Source organism: Acomys russatus, chromosome 21, assembly GCF_903995435.1.
Source record: "Acomys russatus chromosome 21, mAcoRus1.1, whole genome shotgun sequence".
Classification (NCBI taxonomy): Eukaryota; Metazoa; Chordata; class Mammalia; order Rodentia; family Muridae; genus Acomys; species Acomys russatus.
The window spans coordinates 48,643,033-48,668,354 of NC_067157.1; the positions used below are offsets into that span (position 1 = coordinate 48,643,033).

The window sequence follows — 25,322 nt, forward strand, 5'->3', positions numbered from 1 at the left end:
AATGCCAAGTTTGGCTGCCAGCAAAAAGTATAGTCTGGGCCTCATTTAGAATGTAGCTTCTGTGTGTTAACTCTGAGGAAACATTTCCCAGAGGATTCCTCAATAATTCCTCGCTTAAATTTTTTTTTTTAATGTTTCATATGTATGGTTATTTCACACACATGCATGTGCACTACTTTTGTGCCTAGTTTTATGGAAGCCAAAAAAGTGTCTCCAGTCCCCTGGAACTAGAGTTAAAAATGGTTGTGAGTCCATGATTGTAAGGTGCTGAGAACTGGGTCCTCTGAAAAAGCAGCTAGTTCTTTTAACCGCTAAGCCATTTCTCCTGTCCTTGCTGGTCTCTTAATTTCGTAGTTCAAGCTGACCAGCATTAACTATTACAGCCAAGCAAAGGTTTCGCTTTAGTCCTTCTGGTCTCTTGTTAATCACAACCAACTCTTTGCTAACCAAATGGCAGATTCCTTTTTGGGAGGTGGTAGGTATTTTTCTGTAGCCCTGGCTGTCCTGCAATCTGTAGACCAGACTGGCCTCGAACTCAGACCTCCTTCCTGCCTGATTAGCCTCTGGAGCACTGGCATTAAAGTTGTGCACCACCACACCCGGGCAGAGCACAGAGTCTTTATTCAAAATATGAAATGGCTCTGTGGTCTTTAAGCAACTGTTAAACTTCTCCCTGGAATTTCACAAGCCAGGCCTCTATGCGTTGCATTTTTCTCTTCACTGTATTTTCCAAGAATGGCTCACAAAACTTTGAACATTCAGTGACTTTTCTATTCCAGGGTTCTAAAGTTCTTCCTCAGTCCTCACCAAAAACAACGTGCTTGGGTCAGTCACAGCACTGTTCCACCATCCTGGCTCCACCAATTTCCGTCTGTCTTCAGGTTTCTGTTGCTGACCAGTATCCTAGAAGCATGGCCAGAAGCATCCTGGGGAATAAAGGGTTTATTCCGTTTACATCACTGTTCATCATCAAAGAAAATCAAGACAGGAACTAAACAATAAACAAGGCAGGAACTTGGAGGCAGGAGCTGAAGCAGAGGCCTTGGAGGAATTCTGCTTACTGGCTTGTACCTCATGGCTTTCTTGATTGGTTTCTTATAGAATTCAGGACCTCCAGCCCATGGTTGATGCCATCCACAATGGGCTAGGCCAGAGGTTTTCACCATTTCTAACGTTGCCACCCTTTAATACATTCCTTAATGTTGTGGTGACCCCCCCCAACTATAAATTGTTTTCATTGCTGCTTAATAACTGTAATTTTGCTGTTATCAATCATAATGTGAACATCTAATATGTATGTAAAAGAGTTGTTCGACCTCCCCAAGGGGTTGAGAACCACTGGGCTAGGCTGTCTTATGTCAAATGCTAATTAAGAAAATGCTCTGTAGGCCAGCCTACAGCTTGATTTTGAGGTTCCCTCCTCTCAGAAGGCCATAACTTGTATCACATTGGTATAAGAGCCAGTTGGCACAGGCATGGAGTCTATTTGATTTTAAAAATCATGTGGTTTTTAGAAAAGATATGCACTTTTATATATGCGTGTTTTCTACATGAATGAATGCATGCCATGTGCATACTTGGTGTTTATGGAGGTGAGATGAGAATTTCAAATCCTCTTGCATTGGAGTTACAGACAGCTGTGAGCTGCCATGTGGGTAGGAGGAAAGTAAAGCTTAGCTTCCTGGAGGAATAGTATGTGCTTTCAACTCCTGTGAGGCACCCCCCCCCCCCTTCCAGTTCCCCAAACGTATTTTTTTTTTGACACATCATAATTGTATGTACTTAGGAGGTACCATATGGTATTTTTGTACATGCATATACCATGTAATGATTAAATTAGGCAGTTGACATACATAAAACTCAAATAATTATTAAACTATAGTCAGTTCTGTAGAATATCATTGTTCCTCTTTAAAAACTGTAGTTTATTTTACATACAGCAATGCAATGTACATGTTAACACTACAGTAGAATAATTTCATGTAATTTTGCTTAAAAGAAAAAAGTGGAAACTTTCAGTTTATATGGCTCTTCCCTCCAGAAAATATTAAAGGGGGAAAAAAAAAACCCTACACTGTAAATTGCTTAGTGCATTATAGATGTGTCAGTGACTAGGGGCATCTTATTCCTGTTGCTGTAATGCTAGTGTCAGTAGGAAGTAAGCCTGGCCCCACAGTTGCCTTCTCAGGAAGGCGCTAGCTTCTTTTAGATGTGAAAATAGTTCTTCCTACTGCACTAGACACAGAAGGTTGTACCCATGCACTTAGCAACCATGTAATAAACACCGTGATGGAGTTGAAACAGACAGCATGGCTATCCTTTTTCATGACTCATGCTCTTCTATTCGTCCTCATCATCCACCTTTAAGGTCTCTTGCTCTATTTTCTGAAGTTTTAGACATAGCGATCCTTAGACTTGACTGCCGAGTTTATGTATGCACTGCAGGCTAGGACCCTCCTTTCAGAGCTGTGTGTGTCCGACCAACAGCCTCTGCCTGTTCCTCAGATGCTTTGTCTGGTCACCAGCCTCTGCCTGTTCCTCAGATGCCTTGTCTGGTCACCGTCCCTCTCTTCTGCAATATCAGCTTTTTGTTTGTTCCTAGTGGTGAGAGAACATGGCATGTTTTTTGTGTGTCTTGGCTTATTTCCATCGTATCATTTTCTCTGTTCATGGGTGTTCACAAACATCAGAATTTCATTTTCTTATGGCTAAGTTACAATGAAATTTATTCTCTATTCTCTAAACATCTGAAGATAAAAACTCAGCAAGTACCCTGTACTTCCTTGTACAGTGATGTCTAATCTTCTGTTGAGTATTTCAAGACTGTTCATCTTGAAGAAGAACCAGTTGTCTCTAATTGCTGTTCTTTCATCATATTTGAAATAGTCTGGTCACCTTGCCTGCTGCTGTTCCTGGACACAGATGGTATAATACAGAGCATTCAGGGGTAATCAGTGCTGTGACGCATCAACAGAATAATACCCCACGAACCAAGTCTTCCCTCTCTTTGGGATTGGGAAGAGTCATACCGCTTCTTAGGAAAAAAGATTATAGAGCAGCATAGTAAAATAGGAAACACGTTAGCACACTTTGGGGAGACTGAGGCAGCTGACATCTCCAGGATAGGGCAGTAGGGCAGGAGGCTTGACTGTAGTAGAGCAGCTTTTTGTCACTGTGACTTCAAGGTTGCTTGTCCTTACTCCTTTTGACTGTTCATTATGACTGGAAGGCAGAATGTAGACAGTAAGCCTCAAAGGGCAGGCCCCCACTTGAGCCCCATCTCTGTGGGCCAAAGACCAAGCCTGTAACAACTGAAACTTCAGGAGACACATACTATTTAAACTATAGCACTTTGGTAAAAGCAGACTTTAATGTCTCTTAAATTAATGATCCAATTTTTAAAATTGTATCTCTCATGCATGCTTCTGTATGCTTCCATGTGCATACATACGTGTATGTGGTCTGATGGCAATTTAGAGGACACAGTTCTTCCCTTCCACCATGTAGAGTCAAGACTCAAACTCAGGTTGTAAGTCTTCAAAGTAAGACGTTTATATGCTGAGCCATCTCACGGGTCTCTGGGATTTAATTTAAAATGTTAAAAAGTTGAAGATTCTGATGTAGAATGAGTGAAACAAGAGTCGAGAAAACAGTAAAGCTGGCAAGACTAAGAACAACTAGCCAAGAAAGGGCAGTTGTCATGGTCTGTGTTAGCTAAGCAAAGCTTGTGCATGTCTTAAAGACATGTGAGTTCTGACCAGCAACACTAGAGACTCCTGGTAGTGATCTCCTCATGGATCACAGTTTAGTGTAGGTTAAGTTAACCTTAGGAAAGTCTGTTCTAGACCTCCTCTGTCGGGATTGAAGTGCTGGAAAGCCACATGGAAAAAAAAATCTAGATGCAGTCCATTAAAGCTGTGTCAACGTGTCATCTGTGAAAGGAGGTGTTCAAGAAGCACCTACAGTCTTGAGTGTCTCCTCTGCACTTTTATGTATCCAGTGTGAGCTTTCAGGGCAGAATTCAGGTCATGTGTGTCCCTGTGTGGGGCTGAGTCTCCAAGGAATCCATGCTTCTTTGCACACACGAGTGTGCACACACAAAGAAGTGTCATTCAGTTCATCCTCAGGTCTGTAATAGAAAATTAAGGGGTCCTGATCCCAGTCAGCATTACATGTAGCAGTTCTCTGTTCAGCCCTCAGGTGTTCTGCATGTGCTGCCTTGAGCTTTGTGGTTTAAGCCCTCTGCTGCTTTGTCTTAACAGTATGCAGTACTACTCTCTGGGTTGGCCAAGTAGATAAGAAGGCTACACAGCAAGATTTAACCAACCTTTTTGAGGAGTTTGGACAAATTGAATCCATTAATGTAAGTATCTCCGAGTGCTAAGACAGCGTTTTAAAGTAGTCGGTTGGTTTTTCACTTGTTTCACACTCTAACTAGGTCCGGGAGCATCCGACTTTGATAATGCACATCTTGATAAAATTTGTTTATTTAGTTTATTTTTCTGTGACTACTTTGAAGCTATTTATATCTCCTTGCTTTTTCCTTTTAAATAAAGTGTCTTAGAAAGTGCTCATAGCAGTATAGCACCTAATTCCTCAAAGCTTTAAATGTTTGTTAACCAGAGCCCTTTCTCCTCCCTTCCTTTTTTTCATTTTACCTGTCAGCTTGAAAATGAAGCTGTAAGGTTTGGTTTTGTTTTGTTTTGTTTGTTATAATAGTAAGTTCTATATTCTCTAGTCAAAAAACTGATAACATGTATTCAAGATCACATGTTTATCATGGCTTTCAAAAGGAAGCTGAATTAGGGTGTGCATATAGGGCTACAAAAAGTGAATAATTGCATGTGTTGTGTCAGTAAACAGTTGGAGAAAGAAAGAAAAAATTAATTTCGCCATCTACCAAAATTAGAGGTTTAGTCACTTGTCATTATGTTCAGTTTTATTAGAAGTAGATGTCGGAATGAATGCCATCCTTCTGCTCTTCCCCCACAGATGATTCCACCCAGGGGCTGTGCTTATGTCTGTATGGTCCATCGACAAGACTCATTCCGGGCTCTTCAGAAACTGAGTTCAGGATCCTATAAAATTGGTTCCAAGGTCATTAAGGTGAGTTTTTGCAGTAGATGATCATATGATCTTACTTATTTGGACCATTGACATCCCAGATCTTTTAATCTATTTCTCCCCTTTGCCCCTTGATTCAGATCAGACCCAGGGCCTTGAACATGTTGATTTAAGCTCACACCGAGCACTATTGTCAGTCTTATCTTTAGTGTTTCCAGCAAGCATACAATTTCACTAGTATTGTTGTTGTTATTAGTTTGTTTTTCGAGACAGGGTTTCTCTGTGTAGCCTTGGCTGTCCTGGACTCGCTTTGTAGACCAGGCTGGCCTCGAACGAACTCACAGCGATCCACCTGCCTCTGCCTCTGCCTCCCAAGTGCTGGGATTAAAGGCATGCACCACCACAATTTCAGTATTACTGAATTATAATTAAGAATATGTACACTAACTTACTAGCCAAAATTTGGACTTGTTTGTTCCTTAAGGTCACACATACCCAAGTCTCTGCCAGCTCAGGCCTCAGTTTGGTTAGAATCTTTTCACATGTACAAGCTTGTCTTTTATGTATTTTTCCCAACATGTCTTCTTATCTAAGCCAGTCTTCTTGTAAACATTTTATCTGCAAACATTATTTTTCTTAGTCTTTAAATTGAGAATTTATTGTTTTTTCATTTCTTCTTGTGATTGACTTAAAATTTCAATTTGACTCTCTAGAGCAGTGGTCTTGTGGGTCATAATCCCTTTGGTGGTCAAACAAGCCTATCACAGGGGTCACTAAGACCATTGAAATCATAGATGTTTACATTACAGTTCATAGCAGTAGCAAAATTGCAGTTATGGTGTAGAAATGAAAATAATTTTATGTTTGGGAGTCCCCACAACATGAAGAACTATTAAAGGGTCACAGCATTAGGGACATTGAGAACCACTGCTCTAGAGAGAATGAATTCAATCAGCTTCTGCACCTAAATTAAAACTCTGAATTCTTTCTGAAGATTGTGTGCGTGGGCACATTTTTTTACCATTGCCTAATTGTGTGTGTAAATTCTGTATTGTTTATGTGCACTGGTATGGTGTACAAGGTTTTATTAAACTTGTGATAACCACCCTAGGTATTGCCAGTGGAGCTGAGATTTTTTTTTTTTTTTTTTTTCCTTGTGAAAATTAGACTTGTATTTTCCCCAGAAATGAGTTACTTTTGAGTTGGGTATGGAGTGGATGCAGACCTTAGGGTGCAAATATGATCCCCAATGCAGGTTTACAGCAAATGCTCAAGAAAAATGAGTTTTGTTTTTATTTGTTAAATATGATTTTGAACTTTATTTTTATTTCAGTCTATCTGTGGTCTTCCTTTTTTTCCCTTTGTACATTCCCAATAGATTGCCTGGGCTTTGAACAAAGGTGTAAAGACAGAATACAAGCAGTTCTGGGATGTGGATCTTGGAGTCACATATATACCCTGGGAAAAAGTTAAAGTGGATGACTTGGATGGCTTTGCAGAAGGAGGCATGATCGACCAGGAGACTGTAAATGCTGGTAGGAGTACAGTGCTTTTCATCATTTAAACATATACACCAGAAGTTGTGATATAAGTGCGCTTGGAGAGGGGGAGGGAACTATGCTTATTCCCTGGATTCAGCTCAGAGAAGAAAGAAATGACGCTGTTTCTGATGTTGCCTGTTCAGTGTTTTGTTTTTTAGTAGGTGTCAAGGAATAGTTTAGAAAAGTACTGAGTGGGAGCTTGCAAACATAGCATTTTTTTTTATTCCAACATTTCTACTATATTTAAGAGAAAGCTTTGTTCTAAGGAGGCTTTATTGAAGTAAGTAATTTTTAATTCCACAAGTTTAGAACTGAGGATTTGAGAAGCTTCTTGGAGAAAGTCTAGATTGTTTTAGACAGAATTCATTTTGAGTAGCAGATGCTGTCATGCAGGCTCAGATCTGTAGTGTAACACCTTCTGAAATATTAAGTTTGTTGCCCATAACCAAATGATCCTATAGTCTGCTCTTTTTTGATAGTAGTATTTGTTTTGATTTTTCAAAGTTTACAGTTATAAATTCACAAACAGCTACAATCAAATAACAGCCTTCTTGTAAACATTTTATCTGCAAACTTTTTTTTCTTAGTCTTTAAATTGAGAATTTATTCTTTTTTCATTTCTTCTTGTGATTGACTTAAAATTTCAATTTGACTCTCTAGAGCAGTGAGACTGAGTCAAAGTATGGTGTGTTCTCGCCCTTATCAAAAATAGTGTGCTTTCAGGGTAGGTCTCCTACTTCTGAACATATGCAGACTTTGCTTGATGTTGCTGCCTTTGCTTGGATGGCCCTCATATAGGAGACCATGTTCTTAGCATATGCAAGACCTTTGGTTTGAACCTCAGGACCACCAGGTCAGCACAGTCGTATGTTTGCTCCTGTGTCCCAGGACAGTCCTTTCATTTGTCTAAGCTCCTGCTGTGGCAAGTTGATTCTGCAGGAACTGACGATGTGATAGGGAAACAGTCAACGTTGACCTGTGTGGCACAGGCACCTGTGGCCTACACATCTGGGCCACAGCCTGCCAGTGGCCTGTTCTCAAAGAGTAGCTCTGTGGGACCACAGTCATGCTTACTTGTGTACACACTTTTCAGGAGTACTTCTTGTTCTTCCTCTTTTCCATCCTCTTCCTCTTCCTCTTCCTCTTCCTCTTCCTCTTCCTCTTCCTCCTCCTCCTCTTCCTTCCTTCCTTCCTTTCTTCCTTCCTTCCTTCCTTCCTTCCTTTTTCAACATTTATTTACAGCAGCAAGTATATAGTTAGAATAGAGATATCACTTGGTCTGTAGAGAAGCAGACCAGGTGTGGTGGCACACATTCCTTGATCCTAGCTAGCTCTGAGTTCGAGACCAGCCTGGTCTAGATAACAAGTTCTACATCAGGCTGCGTGATGAGACCCTTTGAGAGGGGAGTACAAAGAGAACAAGAGCTTGAGCTAAAAATGGAGGTGTTACAGTGTGCGTGGAAGCAAGTCTGTGGGGTAGAGTGGAGACATGTTTTGGGAGCAGCACAAGAACTCAATGAACATGGATCCCAGAGGAGATGAAGGCCAATGCACAGGGAAGCAAAAGCTCACTAGTCATGTTTGCTCTACTCTGTCAGTGATTGATTTCATGTTCCCCAGGCTGGCCTTGGACTCTTGTCCTTGGCAGGTTAACACCTCTAAGTGGTTGGCTGTGTACATATGCCATACACTCAGCTAATTATGTTCTTGGCTTCTCTGGAAGATTTCTCTGTATGAATACTTCGTTAGTTGTACTTGATGACATACAGAAAAGGGCAGCTTTTCTCATAGTCAGGCTACCCGTCAGGTATGTCTCTGCTTCAGCTCAGTGTTGTCATTTTTATCTTGTGTGTTACTCTTTTTGGATTTGCCCAGAGGTAGGTAGGGGTTTGTGTGTGTTTGTGTGTACACATATATATGTGTATATGCATATATATACGTATGTGTGTGTGTATGTGTGTGTGTATGGAGATAGACAGGCAAGGGTTTAGATGTAATGTAAACGGAAAAAACTGAAAGGCTGTGTGTAAAGGAAATCAATTTTAAATATTTGTTTAGAATGGGAAACTGTGAAAACCTCAGAACCCGTGAAAGAGACAGTCCAGACAACACAGAGTCCAGCTCCTGTTGAAAAGGAGACAGTGGTCACAACACAGGCAGAAGTCTTTCCTCCGCCTGTCGCCATGCTGCAGGTTAGTACTAGCTGGCTTCTTAGTCGCCTGACATTTTCCTCTCAGACTTTATTCCTGTGTGACAGTGGAGGCTGTTGTCCACATTAGGACAGATAACCTGTCTTTCAGGTATTAAAGTTCTGCAGGTGCACTGGCATTATTGTACTGAACACACAAAGGTTATAATGCCCTTAGAGATGCAGTATTTTCCTTAGATTCATGCTTTCTGTGTAAGCAGATTTCTATCAATATCATTATTTGATAAGTTTATTATATTAATAGTTATTTTAGTAGATGTAGTCAAATATTTTGAAAAGTCATTGTTGGAAGTAGAATTATTTATACTTAAGTGTTTAGTATTAAATATGCACTGATGCTAGTGCTGAGGTACACACTGTGTTTGGAGCCCTGGGGCTTGGGGTACATCCATGGTAAACACAGAGCTTTCATTGTCATTTGGGAGACAGGGAAGGCAAAATAAGATGCGATCCTTTGGATAATAAAGACTAGTATGTGGTTGGTCAGGAATGTCTGCATAGCTGACCACCATCTTCAAGTGGTGGTCTGGGAGGTGAACAAAGTAGCCATTCCCAGATCTGAGAAAGAGCATTACAAGCAGAGGAAATCCAGCTGAAGGTCTTTTGCCAGGAGTGGGCTGGAGTCATGCTTGTAAGCTGAGCTCTCAGGGGAGCTCATCTTTTATTCTAGTGCAGGGAACCACTGGAGGAGGCGGGTCAGAGGGAAGGCATGGTAAGTGTTTCTTCACAGGATGGTGCCTAGAGTGAATGGGCTATCCCGGACATTTATAAAAGAAGAGATGGAGTGAAAACAGCTGTAGCAAGAGAGATGAGAGATGACTGTGAGGTGGGAAAGACTGTAATGAAAGTGAAGAGAAGAAGCAGGTAGTGGGTGACTTGGCCGGTACAACTAATGGGATTTCCTAAATTGTTGGATTTGGAGATGTGAAAAGAGGAGGGAAAGATGCTTGGTCCAAGAAATTAGAAGTACGGAACTTCTATTTTCTGAGACTGGAAAATGATGGGAGAAGAATTCTCTTGGGAATAACAATTGGGAATTCATTTTGTTTTGTGCGTGTGACCTTTAAAGTGCTCTTTAGGCAATTAAATGAGATGCTGAGCAGACTTGTTAACATTCAAGGTTTAGGAATGAGGTAAAGCCATGCTGGAGAGAAGCTTGGAGTTTTTTGTAGCTATGATGAATAAAAGATATTTGTTAAGATGATATGGTTTTGAGAATTTGTTGCTGGCTTGCTTCCTTCCCAGAGCAGCCTAGTGGAATGGGCAGGTGTTGAAGGCCGAGCCCAAGCCTCAGTGCTTAGCTGGTTCTCCTGCCATCTGATTGGAGGAGGTTCCTTACACTATCCAGGTAGCTTAGCTATTGACTAACACTGTCTGCAAAAAGAATACAAAAGGAAAAACTTAATTGCAGTGGCATTTATTACTTACCTTTTGAAAAGGTGTGATTTGCCTTTAGTGTGCCATATTGCAGTAATCAGCTCAGGTGACTAAACTGGCTAACAGACATTCTTCTACTCACAAAAGATTCCAGTAGCACCAGCGGTTCCTGCAGTTAGTTTAGTTCCACCAGCATTTCCTGTGTCGATGCCGGTCCCCCCTCCTGGATTCAGCCCAATCCCTCCACCTCCGTTTCTACGAGCAAGTTTTAACCCTTCACAGCCACCTCCTGGTAAGGAATTTATTTATATCTTACATATCATCAGTATTAGCAAAATATTTTAACCTAGGAGTAAACAACATAATGTGTCCAATAAAATGGCTGGCAGATGGGTAGCATTATGTTATCTCCTGTGACCAGTAGCTTGAGATAGATTCAGCACTCTCCCTGCGATCAGCATCCCAGCACAAACAACTTGGTTCCCTAGTTGATGGTGTGGATCAGCAGCACAGAGCATTTCTCCAGGATGTGAGTGAGTGGATCAATAAGAATGTTATGATGAGGATCACTGCTTTATCTGGTTTCTAGGAATCAAAGTGTGTATAGAAGTCATTTTAAGTGGAAAATATTCCAAATCCATCATCATGGTAATTGAGGCCATTTTAAGACTGGTTTTGCTAGTGTAGTGGAGCACTGAGGTCCTGATTCCTCAGGACGTTGAAGCAGAATGACTTAGCCCATGGTTTCCACAGCAGCTGGGTAGTGAGGACCCCATCCCCAAACAGCAAGGAAATGTGGAAGTTGATTTACAGCTTCTGAACCATTTGATTTAAAGTGAGTAATTTTCTTTGTACTATGTAGTAGATGTACACATGTTTTTGTTTCAGCCATATACTTTGATTTTTCTCTCCTGTGTAGGTTTTATGCCACCTCCAGTTCCCCCGCCTGTGGTCCCTCCCCCTGCGATACCACCAGTAGTACCAACATGTGAGTTTTTGATTTACAAAGTCTGTTTTTATCCTAGGGAGTCTTAGTATGTTTGTGCTCATTCCTGTAAAATACTAGTGTTTCAACAGATGCATGTTAGATGATTTCTGAAAATTAATAGTATATCACAAGTTCTTAATCTTATTTCCTTGTTGTCTCAAAATGTTATTTCCTAACCCACTTTGTTCAGTCAAGTTTCACAGCATGTCCTCCCATCTCCATCGAGATTTTGTTTTGTTCTCTTTATTGTAAATATCTTCACCTAGAGCCATCCTGTCAGATCACCCCTTCCAGTCCATGATCCCTGATGACTGATGGCTGAGCAGCTCCTTTCCAGAGTTAAGATTGCTGTAAGGTGGAAGGTAGCACGAAGACATGCTTCCATTATGGGCCACCTCGTCCCGCCATGGGAATACAAGCAAAGCTCCTTAGACGTGGATTGTGTCATACTAGTGTCTTTTTTGTTCTTGTTCACTTTGAACAAAACAGACAATACTTTTTCTAGCAGTTTGAAGATTATAGCAAAATCAAGCAGAAAGTACAGAAATTATTTGTATAACCCCCGTCCGTGCTTGTGCACAGCATGCCTTATCGTCATCCCCACCAGAGTGGGATTTAGCTAGAGTAGATGAATCTATATCTTAATTATAATAAATATACACTTTAATTTAGGGCTTGTTTATACTTGGAACTTTCTTACATATTTAACAATGTTAAGATTCTTGAGGTTATTCAGGTATTGAAACTAGCCTTTGAAAATGTTTGCCTATTAAGTTGTTAACGTTTTTATTTATTTATTGGTTAAATCTGTCTATCATTAATTACAGATTGGTTATATTTCTAAATAGTAATTCCTTTTGCCTTTCTTTGTTAGGATTTTGTTCTTTAGTATAAAGAAGGCTTTGCCAGCTGATTGATTAGTCACCTTGAGGTACAGTGCACAGGGAAGTCAGGGTGGATAGCACGCCTTTCCCCTAGCTGCCAACAACACATGCCGTGGCGTTCATGACTGAAGGGCAGGAAGGGCTTCTGTTGCTTGTCATCTTTGACCCCCATCTCTTTGTGTTTCTTCATTTCCAGTCTGTGTATTCATGAATTAGTAGTTTACTTGCCACCAGCCGTCTTCTCTGCTCTTCATGCTCAGATGCTTCCACCTTAGCATATGTCACTTCTCTGTGCCTTGGAGTTAGCTGCCTTCGCTCCTGAGAGAGTCTCAGGGATTTTAGCCTCGTTGTTCCCAGTTCATACTGTGTCTTTCATTGTAGTCTGAGCCAGACACTTCTAATGCAGAATGACAGTTACTGCAGTCTGTCTGCTAGATTATGTTTGCTCTGAGGGTTTTGTTAGGTGGAAAATTTTTCTGTGGATAAGACTGGGAAGTATGTATTTTAAATAGAGAAAATATAAATGTACACTGTAAAGCATAGCTTATGTTTTACCTAGCTGTTCTTATACTTGTGTCTGTTGTCACTGAGGATGATACCATAAATGCTTACCTCTGTCCATGCAGTACAGACTTAGAGTCATAGATGCTGGAAGTAGTGAAATGGGTGGTACCGCCCTCCAGACCTGAAGAGCCTTCAGAATGCTAATCAAGAGGATTGCAAAGCAAAGATTTATAGACATTCACTTTTAATTTTGTATTGCCTTTTTCCTGTTACTAAACACAGGGCTTCTGAAGAAGCATTCAGTAATTTTGGACAATCCTGCTTTAAAAATTAGATTCCAAAGAACATTTTTTTAAAAAGTATGCAGTGCTCTGCCTGAATGTATACCTATAGGCCAGAAGAGGGCATAAGATCTCATTATAGATGGTTGTGAGCCACTGTGTGATTGCTGGGAATTGAACTCAGGACCTCTGGAGGAGCATCAGTGTCCATAACCTCTGAGCCATCTCTCCATCTCCTCCAAAGAACTTTCTGAGATCAGAATGTAATAAATTGGGATGTGTGTTAATTTTTTAAAACTCTAAATTCATTTCCATTAAATTTTAAGATGTTTTTGTCTCATTATTTAGGTAGCTTTAAAATCTTCCTGAAAATTGCATAGTGTTTAGAAGTTGTTTTTTAATTGACCCCTCTAAGAGGCTTATGGTATAGCCTGTCTCTCAATAATTATAGTTTCCATGCTTGGGATCAATTAACAGTGCACAGAATTGTGCTTCATTCCCACAATTCTTATTCATGATCCCAGTGGCTTTGTTCCAGTGTTCCACCTCTATAGTATACTACAGATTGTCTGGTTATTTCAACATTCCTGCTTAAAGTTTCCAAAAATGACTTAATGGTTTTTAAATGTCATACCCTAAACCAGACCTTCTAAGTGCGTTCAATATGTAGATGGCATACACCTGAAGAGAGTTTTTTACCGACTGCCTTGGAGCAGAGTGCTTTATGCTTAGCTTTATACTCACCTTTTCTAAGCTCCCTTGATGAAGGTAATGAATATAAAGGACTCCCCCTCCATTGTAATTTCAAGATGAGCCAGCCATCCATTATGATATTTACTTGTCTGTTTCTGCTAATCATTTCTGTGTATTTAGTATACACTTAGCTGGCATTCTTAGAAAATTAGTTGTGTGTGTGTGTGTGTGTGTGTGTGTGTGTGTGTGTGTGTGTGTTAGTTACTAGGATTTTTTTTCACTAGTTACTCTTCCTTAGCAGACCTTTTGGTGAAAATATTTAAGATTTTCTTTTCTCTGTTCTAAAATAACAAAGCATTGTAAATAGGGCTGAACCTCCTTACTATGACTAGTCATTTTGAGCACTGGTTATTATATAATGTACTGAGTCATGCAGAGATGCCATTAAGTAAACACTCAAATTACCAGAAAATTCAGCTCATAAATTAAGTCTGAAATAAATTTTTGTCCTGTTTAAACAGCTTTAGTGCAACCACCATTGTCCATGACCCCAGAAACTGTGAAAGATGTTGGATTTGGTAGCCTTGTTTTACCAGGTGGTTCTGTTGCCAGCAGTCTTGCTCCTTCAACTCTACCAGCAGGAAATGTTTTTAATCCTCCCAGTAAAGCAGAGCCTGAAGAAAAAGTACCTCACCTTACAGAGCACCAGATTCCTTCTGGTGAGAATACCAGACCAGGTAAAAACAAACGCAGTGACTGTGAAACTCTAGACATAAAATTAACACCATAATTGTTTTTTTGATTATTAGTTCTAAATTTTGGAGTAGTACACATGCAAAATGCTTTTTATTTTATCTCATTGATTGATTGACTGACTGACTGACTGACTGGAATCATTCTTTTCCCCGTGCCCTGTAATGTCACTTTCATAAATGACATTCTAAAGAGTTGTAGACATAGCTCAGTGGTAGGAGCTTGCCTAGTAGGCACAAGGTCCCTTATTTTAATGTCTAGTGCTGTTAAGACAGTTTACAGATGACATTCTATTCAGCATAATACTGATTTTGTCGGGGGGGCATTTTCATTAAGACCCACACTCCCCCTTTGGAGGCCTGTAGTGCTGTTCTTGGGCATTGTTGTCAGCATAAGATTGCACAAAGTGTTTATTTATGGGAACATAAGGGTGAGTAACTCTTAGCGGGTGGAATAGCTTATACCAAATACTGTACCAGAGTGTTATCTATCTAGAGATGGTATTTGGAAGCATTAAGCAATTTTTAATGGTCCAACTATTTGGTATCTTAGTGGAAAATGTTTGTGCCAAGTATTTTAGGTGACAGCTCCACTGAGGTGTTAACATGTACATTTCACGCTGTGTGCTATTAGTGATCTTAGGTCTGCTGTTCATCCTGTATCTGATAAAGCCTGATTCTTGAAGTGGGAAGGAGCTGAAATTCATTAGTGAAATTTATAGCATTAATAATTTATTTCCTTTTCATAACAGTAATTGTTACTTTAGATGATTTCTTCTCTTTCCATTTTAGTGATTCCAAATGATATTCCAAGTAGTGCTGCAATGTTAGCACAGCCACCTGGGCCCTCAAGCACCTCTGGGATCCTGTGCGTGCAGAGACCAAATGTATCAAGTAATTCTGAAATACTTGGGGTTCGGCCAGCTAATGTTTCCAGCAGTGCTGCGATGATGGGAGCCCAGCCACCAAATATTCTAAATAACTCTGGAATTTTGGGCATACAGCCACCAAATGTGTCCAGCGGTTCCGGACTTCTTGGAGTCCTGCCTCCAAACATGCCTAACAACTCTGGACTTGTAGGACTACAGCCACCAAATGTTTCAAATCCTGCTGGACTTTTGGGAACACAGCCACCGATTGGACCTCAAAACTTACCGCCCTTAACTATCCCTGCTCAAAGAATGCCTGCATTGCCAATGTTAGACATTCGTCCAGGACTGATACCACAGGCTCCTGGACCAAGATTCCCTTTACTACAGCCTGGAATTCCCCCACAACGGGGCATCCCTCCTCCATCGGTACTTGATGCAGCTCTTCATCCACCACCCCGTGGACCTTTTCCTCCCGGAGATCTTTTCAGTCAGCCAGAAAGACCTTTTCTGGCTCCTGGAAGACCAAGTATAGACAATGTTCCCAACCCAGATAAAAGAATACCACTTGGGAATGACAATATTCAGCAGGAAGGGGATAGAGATTACCGATTTCCTCCTCTAGAGGCCAGGGAGGGCATTACTAGGCCTCCTCCGATGGATGTTAGGGATGTGGTTGGGCGACCTATAGATCCCAGAGAAGGCCCTGGAAGGCCTCCGTTAGATGGTAGGGATCATTTTGGAAGACCACCTGTGGACATGAGAGAGAATCTTGTGAGGCCAGGTCTAGATCATCTTGGTCGACGAGACCACTTTGGCTTTCCCCCAGAGAAGCCTTGGGGGCATAGAGATTTTGATGAGAGAGAGCATCGAGTTCTGCCTGTCTTTGGTGGTCCAAAAGGCTTACATGAAGAAAGAGGTAGATTTCGGGCTGGAAATTACCGATTTGATCCTAGAAGTGGTCCTTGGAACAGAGGATTTGGGCAGGAAGTTCACAGAGATTTTGATGACCGCAGAAGACCCTGGGAGAGGCAGAGGGATAGGGATGACAGAGATTTTGATTTCTGCAGAGAAATTAATGGAAGTCGTCTTGGACGAGATAGAATTCAAAACACTTGGGTTCCCCCTCCTCATGCTCGGGTTTTTGATTATTTCGAAGGGGCCACTTCTCAACGAAAAGGTGATAATGTGCCTCAAGTTAATGGTGAAACTACAGAGAGACATGCTCAGCCACCGCCTTTACCAGTACAGAAGGAGACTGAACTCTATGAGAAACTGGCATCTTCAGGTGACGTAGACAAGGAGGAGAGTGGCACAGCTGCTGGTGTAGAAAGTGGAGCGGTGGTAGAGAGCACAGAGACTGAGGGGACATAACGTCGCTCAGTAGGTAAAAGAAACCTTTCGTACAGTTGTCATCTCTGTAAGAGGTTAATGGCTGACTGCACCACAGCTGTTCACGTTTATCTGATGTTCATGTTCCCCTTTCTCTTAAAATAACTGTACAACTGACTTGTATAGACATTGTTCTTAATATGAACATGGTAGGTAAACATTTTTTATTTTTCTGATAAAGTATAAATGTTGCCCCAGATTCTTTAACGTCAAGGAGATGCTAACAGCTTGTCGGAGACTTCCTATGGAAGAGAAGGGTTTTAGACACTGTCATTGGGTTGGGTATGGCAATGATGACGTATTTCAGAACAGCAAGGTGTGGCACATCTTCATATCGCTAGGCTGCTGCAGGATTTTAAAGTGACAGACAAAGCTGTGACATTTTATGCAAGGACTGCTCTAGATTCTTGAGGAGCATAATACAGAGATTTTAAAAAGTGATTTTGTAAAAATCTCCACTATGGTCTCTGTTCCTCCAAAGTAAGTGTGTGTGATTTGTTCCTCATACTGCAGTAAGTAAAAAAGGAAAAAAAAAAAGCAAACAACGTTTCAATGTTGGGTGAATTTTGTTTTTAGATGCCAATAAAACTTATTTGTTTGATAACAGTGTTCTAGGAATTGTATTTTTTTAACCTACAAATTCTTAAAAACTGAACTGTTAGCAGCATGCGCTTAGCTGTGGAAGTTACCCGTTACCCTTTAACAACAAGGAAGAGTTGTGTGGTGATAAAAGCCTGTACTTTGACCTAACTATACAGACTCATTAATATGTACGCAGTATCTATGTGTATTTATTGTGCAAGACATGTAGTTTCTCTGCATGTCTGTCTCTATGCTCATACAGAGGAAAAGAATGTTTTTTAAAGTTGAATGAGATACTCTTTAAAACTTGAGAGAAAATTGGAAACATTGAGTAAATTAACATTTAAATCTTGATTAATGTAAAGTAAAAAATTAGAGCTATATTGGCTGAGAGACAGTTCTGCAGTGCTTTAATACAGCTAAACACGAAGCCAAATGCATGTATTTTACATTGAGTGCTTCCAGTTTTTCACACTATTTGCTGTTCTGTGTAGATGATACTGTCATTAAGAAGCTTAGTTCATGTGCCTGCCATGAGTTTCTTAATTACACAAAATGTGATCTGATATGGGTAGCTTAAGCGATTTTAGTGTAGCAGAAACAAAGCCTCCATCAGTGTTCTATAGGCTCCGGGTGACAGTGTTTAGACTGGGCTCTATGATAGAAAGGGGAGAATAATTTAGGGTTGGCTTCCTACTTGCTTTTTTGCCCTTAAGTTTCATTGATTTGCTGTTTTCTTTTGAGATTGCCACATACAGTATATACATGGGGAAAGCCATGCGTTTTTAGTTTCCAGTGGGCAGCTTGCATATGGTCCTGTGAGCAGGCATTTCCTTCCCTTTGCATTCCTGGCGGTGCAGCCCTTGCTCTGTGTAGGATTTCTGAGCTGTACCAGACAGAGCACAGCAGCCAGTTAGAATAGACTTGTTTGTGAGCTCTTCTGGTGATGCTCTAGACAGCCAGGAGAAGCACTGTGGCCAAACAGTCCTTTCTCGCGTGGCCTGGGTACAGACAAGTAGGACAGAATCTGTTCGCTTATTTGGGGAAGACAGGTAAGAGTAGAAGTGTTTAAATATTTAGTTCCAGAATAACTCGGGTAATAGTTTGATTTGATTTCACGTCCTTCCTTAGGATCTTTCAACAGTCAAGATTGCAACCTTGGGGCAAAGTAAATGTGCAGGAAAGACTGCCTGGCTTTGACTAAGGAAACGGTCCTGAGTGTAGTTTCTACAATGACTGTTGCGTTTACTCTGATCACAATCAAGGGATGCTCACTCAAGTTAAGTAGCAGTATAAATAAGACTTGTTCTTAGTGGTTTTTGTTTTTGGTTCTTAGTGATTTTTGTTTTTGATTCTAAGCTTTTGGCCTTCTCTCTGGTACTCGAGAAGGGTTATGCTTGCACTGGTTTGAAGGTTCCAGAAAGTATAAGTTAAACGAGTCAGTTGTCAGCATTGTGCCCTCTTCAGTATGTTTGGGGACACTCTTTCTTTCGAGTTAAAAGAAATTACTTCGCCCTTGTCCTTGTCTTGCTAATATAACATTAGGGAAGGACATGCGCAGCCCAGACCACTTGACTAGTGTTTCCTTCTTGCTTTGTAAACACTCAGGAGAAAAGTTAATTGTTTTATTTTGATAAGTTTGGCTTAGGACCTGCCACATTTTCTGTACCTTTGATCACAATGGAAATACATGAGGAGTGGCCCAGCCACTTAGCACACACAGTCCTTGTGGTTTTGCAGGCAGTACCGTAGAGACCCTGCTCACCTGGGGACTTTGTTTGGTGCTGGGGATCATCAGCCCTGGGCAACTTCTTGTTGGGTGTTCTCCCACTGAGCTGCACCCGACAGTCCCATGTAGTTTTAATGTGTGGAGTGGTAGGCTGATGCCACACTCTGCTTTCTAGCAGACTGAAATAACTTTTTAAAAAATGTGTACAAGTTTCATTAAGTGTGAGCTTTGATCTTAGCCTTAGTGTGTGCACTGCAGTCAGTAGCTGCTACAGTGCGTAGAAACATGTAACAGAGTCATCTTGACCTGCAGTGCTCTGGATAGGGTGCTCATTTTATGTCACGGTAGGGAGGTGACAAACTGAAGTCACTGGAAGGGCCAAGCAGTGTAAATGGCCTCTTCAGAACTCAAGATAATTTCACCAATATTTTATTCTTATCAGAGTAGTTCCTCTCATCTGGGAATTCTGCGGCCTTACTAAATGTTCCATCTTCACTCATGTGACAAATTACATTTTATGAACCAGACATCTAGCATTGTTTAAGACTGGGAACAGTATTTTGTAAGTTACTTTTTAAAAAATAGTGAATTTCAGCAGTGCTTAGAAATGGGAAAAGATTCCAGTAAAACATACTAATTGCTGTAAGATAATTCCTGACTCAGCGATATTTAGAATGAAAAGGGTCATAGAGTCAAAGAGTCAAGGAAAAGGAGACTGAATAAGGAGACAGGAAGTGGTTCAAGGAGCGTGCGTAAGCATTACTATGCGTGAGTGGACTTGGGTACGTTGATCGCCCGTCTAGTACATGTCCACTCTGAGTAAAGGATTCCAATGATGATATTTTCCTCACTGTGTAATCAGATGGCATGCTTGACCTTTGAGCCAGGGGCATTTTATACTCAATTTAATATATTTTTGCTGTACCTTACATACTTTTATATTATTAGTAAGACATGATTACTAGGTGCTATGTTAGTAAAATATTTCAGGACCTTTTAGATTTTTCCCTTTATAAACAAGTTTTGTGCTTACTTACTGTAGAAAGAGAACAAATATCTGTAACTCATTTTTAAGGCAAGCAGATAAAACACTGAATTATTTAATCACAGGTGTTGCAGGGTGGCATAGAACTATGGTTTTCCTAAGTATTCTTGCAGATGCTTTTATATAAAATACAGCGTCTTTTAAACCATATGAGCTGTGGCCAGTAAAAATTGTCAAGTTCCCATCTAAACAAACAAACAAAACCAGAAATTTAATGAAAGGTTAGAAACGATTCTTTGATCTGGCACAACTTCCTGGAGGTAGATTCTAGAATCAATAACACCACACTGTAATGAGGGCACACACAGAAACTGATTTGCAGTGTGCTGCTCCCTGTGGCTCCCTGCTGTCTAGGAGATGTTAGCAGTCATCCCTGCCCCTCTGAAAATTGTAGGGAGCCAGCCAGGTAGTCACTGCAGACTCAAGGATCTTCTGAGCTCACCCATAGAAATGTGTGCATAAGTTACAGACACACCTTTCTCAGTGTGTATTTTTTGTTTAATCCTGCCCACATAGTTACACTTCAGATCTACATTGAATATGTTTCTTCCCCCTCACAATTTTAGCTTCGGGTCTAACTCTGTAGTTTAGGCTGGCCTTGAACTCATGACAGTCTCCCTGCCTCATTCTCCCTACTGGTGACTAATGTAGGGAAGTCATCATAGTTTAAGTTCATGCTATAAAAATTAACGACTGCACAAAGAAAAGAATGGAAAAGAGACCATAAAGTGACTACCAGGAGCATTTTCTTCACTTACATGTGCTTCCTATAGGATAGTTCAAGCTTTTACCTTATTGTTTTATTGAATATTTCAGTTGCAGCAAGAACCTTTAGTGGACCAGATTATAATAGTTAACTTGGTTAGGACTAATGTAGGACAACGAAGATGGTCTTTCATCAGGAACCAACACAAATCAGTGCTTTCTCTAGAGAGGCGCCTCACTTAGACCGGCTTTTTGGTTTTTTTCTCTCTCATATAAAAATGGATTTTCTTTCTTTATATATATATATATATATATATATATATATATATATATATATATATATGATTAATTTATTCATATTACATCTCAATTGTTAACCCATCCCTTGTATCTTCCCATTCCTCCCTCCTTCCCGCTTTCCCCCTATTACCCTCCCCTATGACTGTGACTGAGGGGAACCTCCTCCCCCTGTATATGTTCATAGGGTATCAAGTCTCTTCTTGGTAGCCTGCTATCCTTTCTCTGAGTGTAGACCAGCCTTTCTAAGCCTTGGAATTACTTTGTATTGTTCTAAAAGATAGAGAACAAAAACATTGAGTCTCTTTTCCTTTCCCTCCCTCTCTCCTTCTCTGCCTTTCTCTCTTTGGTTTCATATCAAAGAGGGAAGGGGTAATGGATTATTTCAAATTGTATAAAATGTTATGTTTCGTGTAGTAAATGGAGAATATATTTGCACATAGCCAGATGCATGGCTTAATGGCAGACACATTGTCCTCTGAGGCAATCTGCAGGGGATTTCCCATCGGGTACCAAAATCTACTGATGTTTACTTAGTCTTCTTCCGTGTACGTTAAATCATCTCGAGGTTACTTTTAATTACTAGTACAATGTGATGTGAGGGTGGCAGTTATTGAAAAGAGTGTGTGTTCAACATGGATCCTCCTCCCCCTTCTTCCTCCTCCCCCCCTCCTCCTCTTCCCTCCTCCTCCTAATAATTTTCATCTGAAATTGATTGCGCCCACCAGAGCAGAATTACTGAATACTGAATGCAGTGGAAAAGTGTAAACTGTTCTTTGTCCTCTCCTGCCCTATCTGGCACTGTTGTGTTGGGTCTTTTCCTTTCCCTGCAGTGGAGCAGGCAGCGCTGGCACCTGGAACTGTGGCTTGCGTTCAAAAAGGGCTGCCTTCCCTGGCTGGCCTTCGGGCTGTTGCCAGCATTTTAATACCTTAACTTGCTTAATGTTGTAGAACACAGGCCACGCAGGTGCCTGAAGCAGTTAAGATCTTGAGTTCAACCAAAATCACATAGTGAGTCCATGTCTTTAAAGCAACACCAACAAAAATAAAAATAGTATTTAAGTTTTCTGTTTTGTTGAGTGACAAGTTGAAGAAATGAGGAACTGTGGGGAGGAGAGATGACAAATCTAACAATATTGGAACACTTTTTAAAATAATGCATTTAAAATAAAGTACTGCTTTTGAGTTTTAAACACTGGCTTTAACAGTTGTTAGAATGTCTTGGGCAAGCTACTGAGCCTCCAGTCCTTACTTCTTCGTATCTAAACAGTCTTTATCTCAGAAGATACCCGTAGCTACTCAGGACGTGAACCGTGTTGGGAAGTGGAATATTTACATTGTGGATGTGACGCAGTCCTGTGGCCACCCTAGGAAGTAGTCTTTGTAGTATGCATGTTTTGCTTAAGAGAAATGAAAACCACAGGTATAAGTGGCTTCCCTAAGTCCCTAATGTATGTTTCAGCAAAGATTGGAACCCCATTAGCAGACTTAGAAATCGGTAAACGCCCGACCTGGCTTTCTAGGATTTATAGTTGCATTAAGCACTCAAGCCCCCCTTTTGTGGTTGCACACATGCATCCTTATTCCTCCTTTTATATCGTCTTAAGAACGCGCCTTATGTACCTCCTAGTGTTGTAAGTTTATGCAGTGATATACTTTCAACTCGCCTGAAGGCAGGTTCATACTACATACCTGCTAAATAGGGTTTCATTTAGAAAACACCCTGCTCACAAATAAAATATGACAACTCTTTTCCATTTCCCTTGAGGATGCTTTGTAGCCAGTGAGGACTTCTTTGTAGATTTGAATTTGAGGTTGTAGTCTCGACATCTTCTAAAACTCAATGTTTCATGCATTTTGTGTATAATCAAGATTTAGTAATCTGCTTTCTTGTATAAAACTATTCTATAAATAGTCCATCTGGCTCAGATGAAATAAACAAAGGGATGGTGACGTTTTAGTATATATACATCCAGAAATATTAATGCTTACTTGCCACTGTGTTTACACAGAGTTTAGAGGCAAGCCTTTGTGCTTTGTGGTGAGGGTTAATTTGTAGTTATTTTACCTTATTAAAATACATAACTGGGTTCTTCAATTATTCTTCAAGTAGACTCAGTCTACATCATTTCGTGACACCGTTTCCAGAGTCATCAAACTCATTACTAAATACTGGCCACATCGCTGCCCAGTCTGTCCCTCAGACACTCAATATAATTCACTAGGTAAACTTATATTTCAGCTAATCTTAGCAAATCTAGTTATTTTGTTTATTATTATTACATGAAATAAAGTGTTACTCTGCTATGTTTTGATAATGGGGTGTTTCCTATGTTTGGGGGTGGGGTGTCAGTTTTTACATTAGCTATGGTAATAGTAAAATCTGGATTTGTCCTTTACAGTTTTGAAGGCTAGTTTAATATATGTGCTGTGTAAACTAGACCTTTCTGTGGGGCTTGAGTTTGGCTCTGAGATGTGTAGAATGGAGCTGTTGTGTTACCTACTTCATGCTGAGACCCTCACTGAGGACTGAGTGGCATACTCACACTCTGAATTGTTGGCCCCCAATAGTTGACAACTGTTAGTTTTCTCATTACAGGCAGAGAAGGGCTTGGAGAAAAGGGGACAGTTTTAATCCCTATGTGGCAAACATTGTACACAATTAATTTATTTTCAGAAATAGTTACCGAGGAAGAGGCTCAGATACCACCGTTCTTTTTAAATGAGACAGTGCCCTCTTGACCACCATTCTAGGATTGCATGCACGTCCTCTTCCACTCAGACTTTACTGGCTTCAAAACTGTTTTCCAAAGCTGTAGTTCTTGCTTTTAGAAACGTGGGTGTTAATACGTGGACTGTGTTGATTACCTGCCTGGGGCTGCTGTAACCATATACCAAGAAGTAGTAGCTAGCAGCGTGTCAGCAAAGCCCTGCCTTCCCTGAAGACCCTGGAGACAAACCCTCCCTTGCATCTTTGGGCAGTTCTCAGGAATCCCTGAACTGTCCTTGAATTTCATATCCCTCATGCTGGTGTCTGTCTGCTGTCTTCTGCCATGTTGTGTCTTCGAGCCATCCTCTTGTCAGTGTATATCTGTGTCCAGACTTCCTTCTTGTTTTTTTGAGACAGGGTTTCTTTGTGTAGCCCTGGCTGGCCTGTAACTCACTCTGAAGACAGGCTGAACTCAGACATCTGTCAGCCTCTTCTTCCAGAGTACTGGGATTAAAGGGGGTGGGGTGGGGGTGCTACCACTGCCTGGCCAGATTTCTTTCTTAAAAGGTCTGAGGAACCTCAAAATATTTTGAGGGTCAATAGTGACTCCATCCATGACAGCCCAAGATTAAACCTGGTAACTATTTATAATCCTAGAACATAGTAGCAAGAGTGGACACAGCAGAGTGACAGAGTCTGTATTTGTGGAGCAAAATTGTCAAATCACTTTGGCTTTTACAACAGTGAAACTTAAAATTACTGTAGTTTACTGCAAACCATTGAAAAGAGCAGTCTACACTCCTGCCCTTTCAGATGAATAAATGTGTGATGCCCATACTCCCATTAATATCTGAGCCAGTGGACCATGCAAGGAAAATTGAGTCACATTACTGCTAGATCACAGCAAGCAGCCACTGTAAGATTGCCTCTCAGTAAAAAGTAGCCTATGACCCGGGAGCTCTGTAAATATGTGTAACCATGGTGGTTTCGATTCACTTTGTCATGCTATCAAAAAACGAAATAACCCCACAAACAAACCTGGTAATATTTATATTTTCTGTGACTTATTCTTTACTATTTCAGAGGCTTAGTACACATAGACTTTAAAAAATATAATGTGACCTTAAAGCCTCTCATTTTTCACACAATTAGTAACATCAAATTAAAAAAAAAAAGAACAACTCACATCTGCCTGACTGAAATATGAGATAGGTGAGTAAGGATGGGAAGGTCCAGACTGAATAGATGTCTTAACAATGACCCTTGTAGCTTTTACGGAAATTGGAGTTGGGAACTCCCCTGGGTATTGCATGAGGAGCCCTTAGCACTTCCACACTGCGGCACTTACTAGGCTTTTTATGGCCTGAGCAGTCCTTAACTAAGGAGTTATTCAGAATTCTGTGTGAGAACCCAGAGTCAGAGGAAGTGACGTTGCGTGGTGCTTGGAGTTGTATAGGGTTTTAAAAGCATTCTGTACATCTGCAACTCTTGTCCCAGGTTGAGGGATCATCATGGAGAGATGGCTGTGTCTGATTTCAGGGAGAGAGGTGCTAGAGAGCTTCCTCCTCTTGTTCATTGTCTGAGTCATGTCCAGGGAGTAACAGATTCTTGAATAAGTCAGTATTGCTGAATTCTTATGCAATGAAGTGAGGAAATCAGGTTTTTCAAGTAGATTACCCCCACATGGTACTTGAAAAAGG

The 25,322-nt window shown here is 40.7% G+C and overlaps 1 protein-coding gene across 3 annotated transcripts in view; it reads left to right on the forward strand.

Annotated features, from left to right (window-relative positions):
• Scaf8 (SR-related CTD associated factor 8) overlaps window positions 1–25,322 on the forward strand; it is a 129,934-nt gene that overhangs the window by 60,899 nt on the left and 43,713 nt on the right. For 2 of the 3 annotated variants that reach the window (XM_051164098.1, XM_051164100.1), the window contains exons 14-21: window positions 4,263–4,363; window positions 4,993–5,106; window positions 6,443–6,599; window positions 8,664–8,797; window positions 10,339–10,483; window positions 11,111–11,179; window positions 14,063–14,278; window positions 15,086–16,549. In XM_051164098.1, the coding sequence (XP_051020055.1) occupies window positions 4,263–4,363; window positions 4,993–5,106; window positions 6,443–6,599; window positions 8,664–8,797; window positions 10,339–10,483; window positions 11,111–11,179; window positions 14,063–14,278; window positions 15,086–16,536 (2,387 nt within the window). In that variant the 3' untranslated portion in view covers window positions 16,537–16,549. Of the gene's footprint in view, window positions 1–4,262; window positions 4,364–4,992; window positions 5,107–6,442; window positions 6,600–8,663; window positions 8,798–10,338; window positions 10,484–11,110; window positions 11,180–14,062; window positions 14,279–15,085; window positions 17,807–25,322 lie in introns of those variants that run through there. The other variant, XM_051164101.1, reaches the window with a different exon arrangement.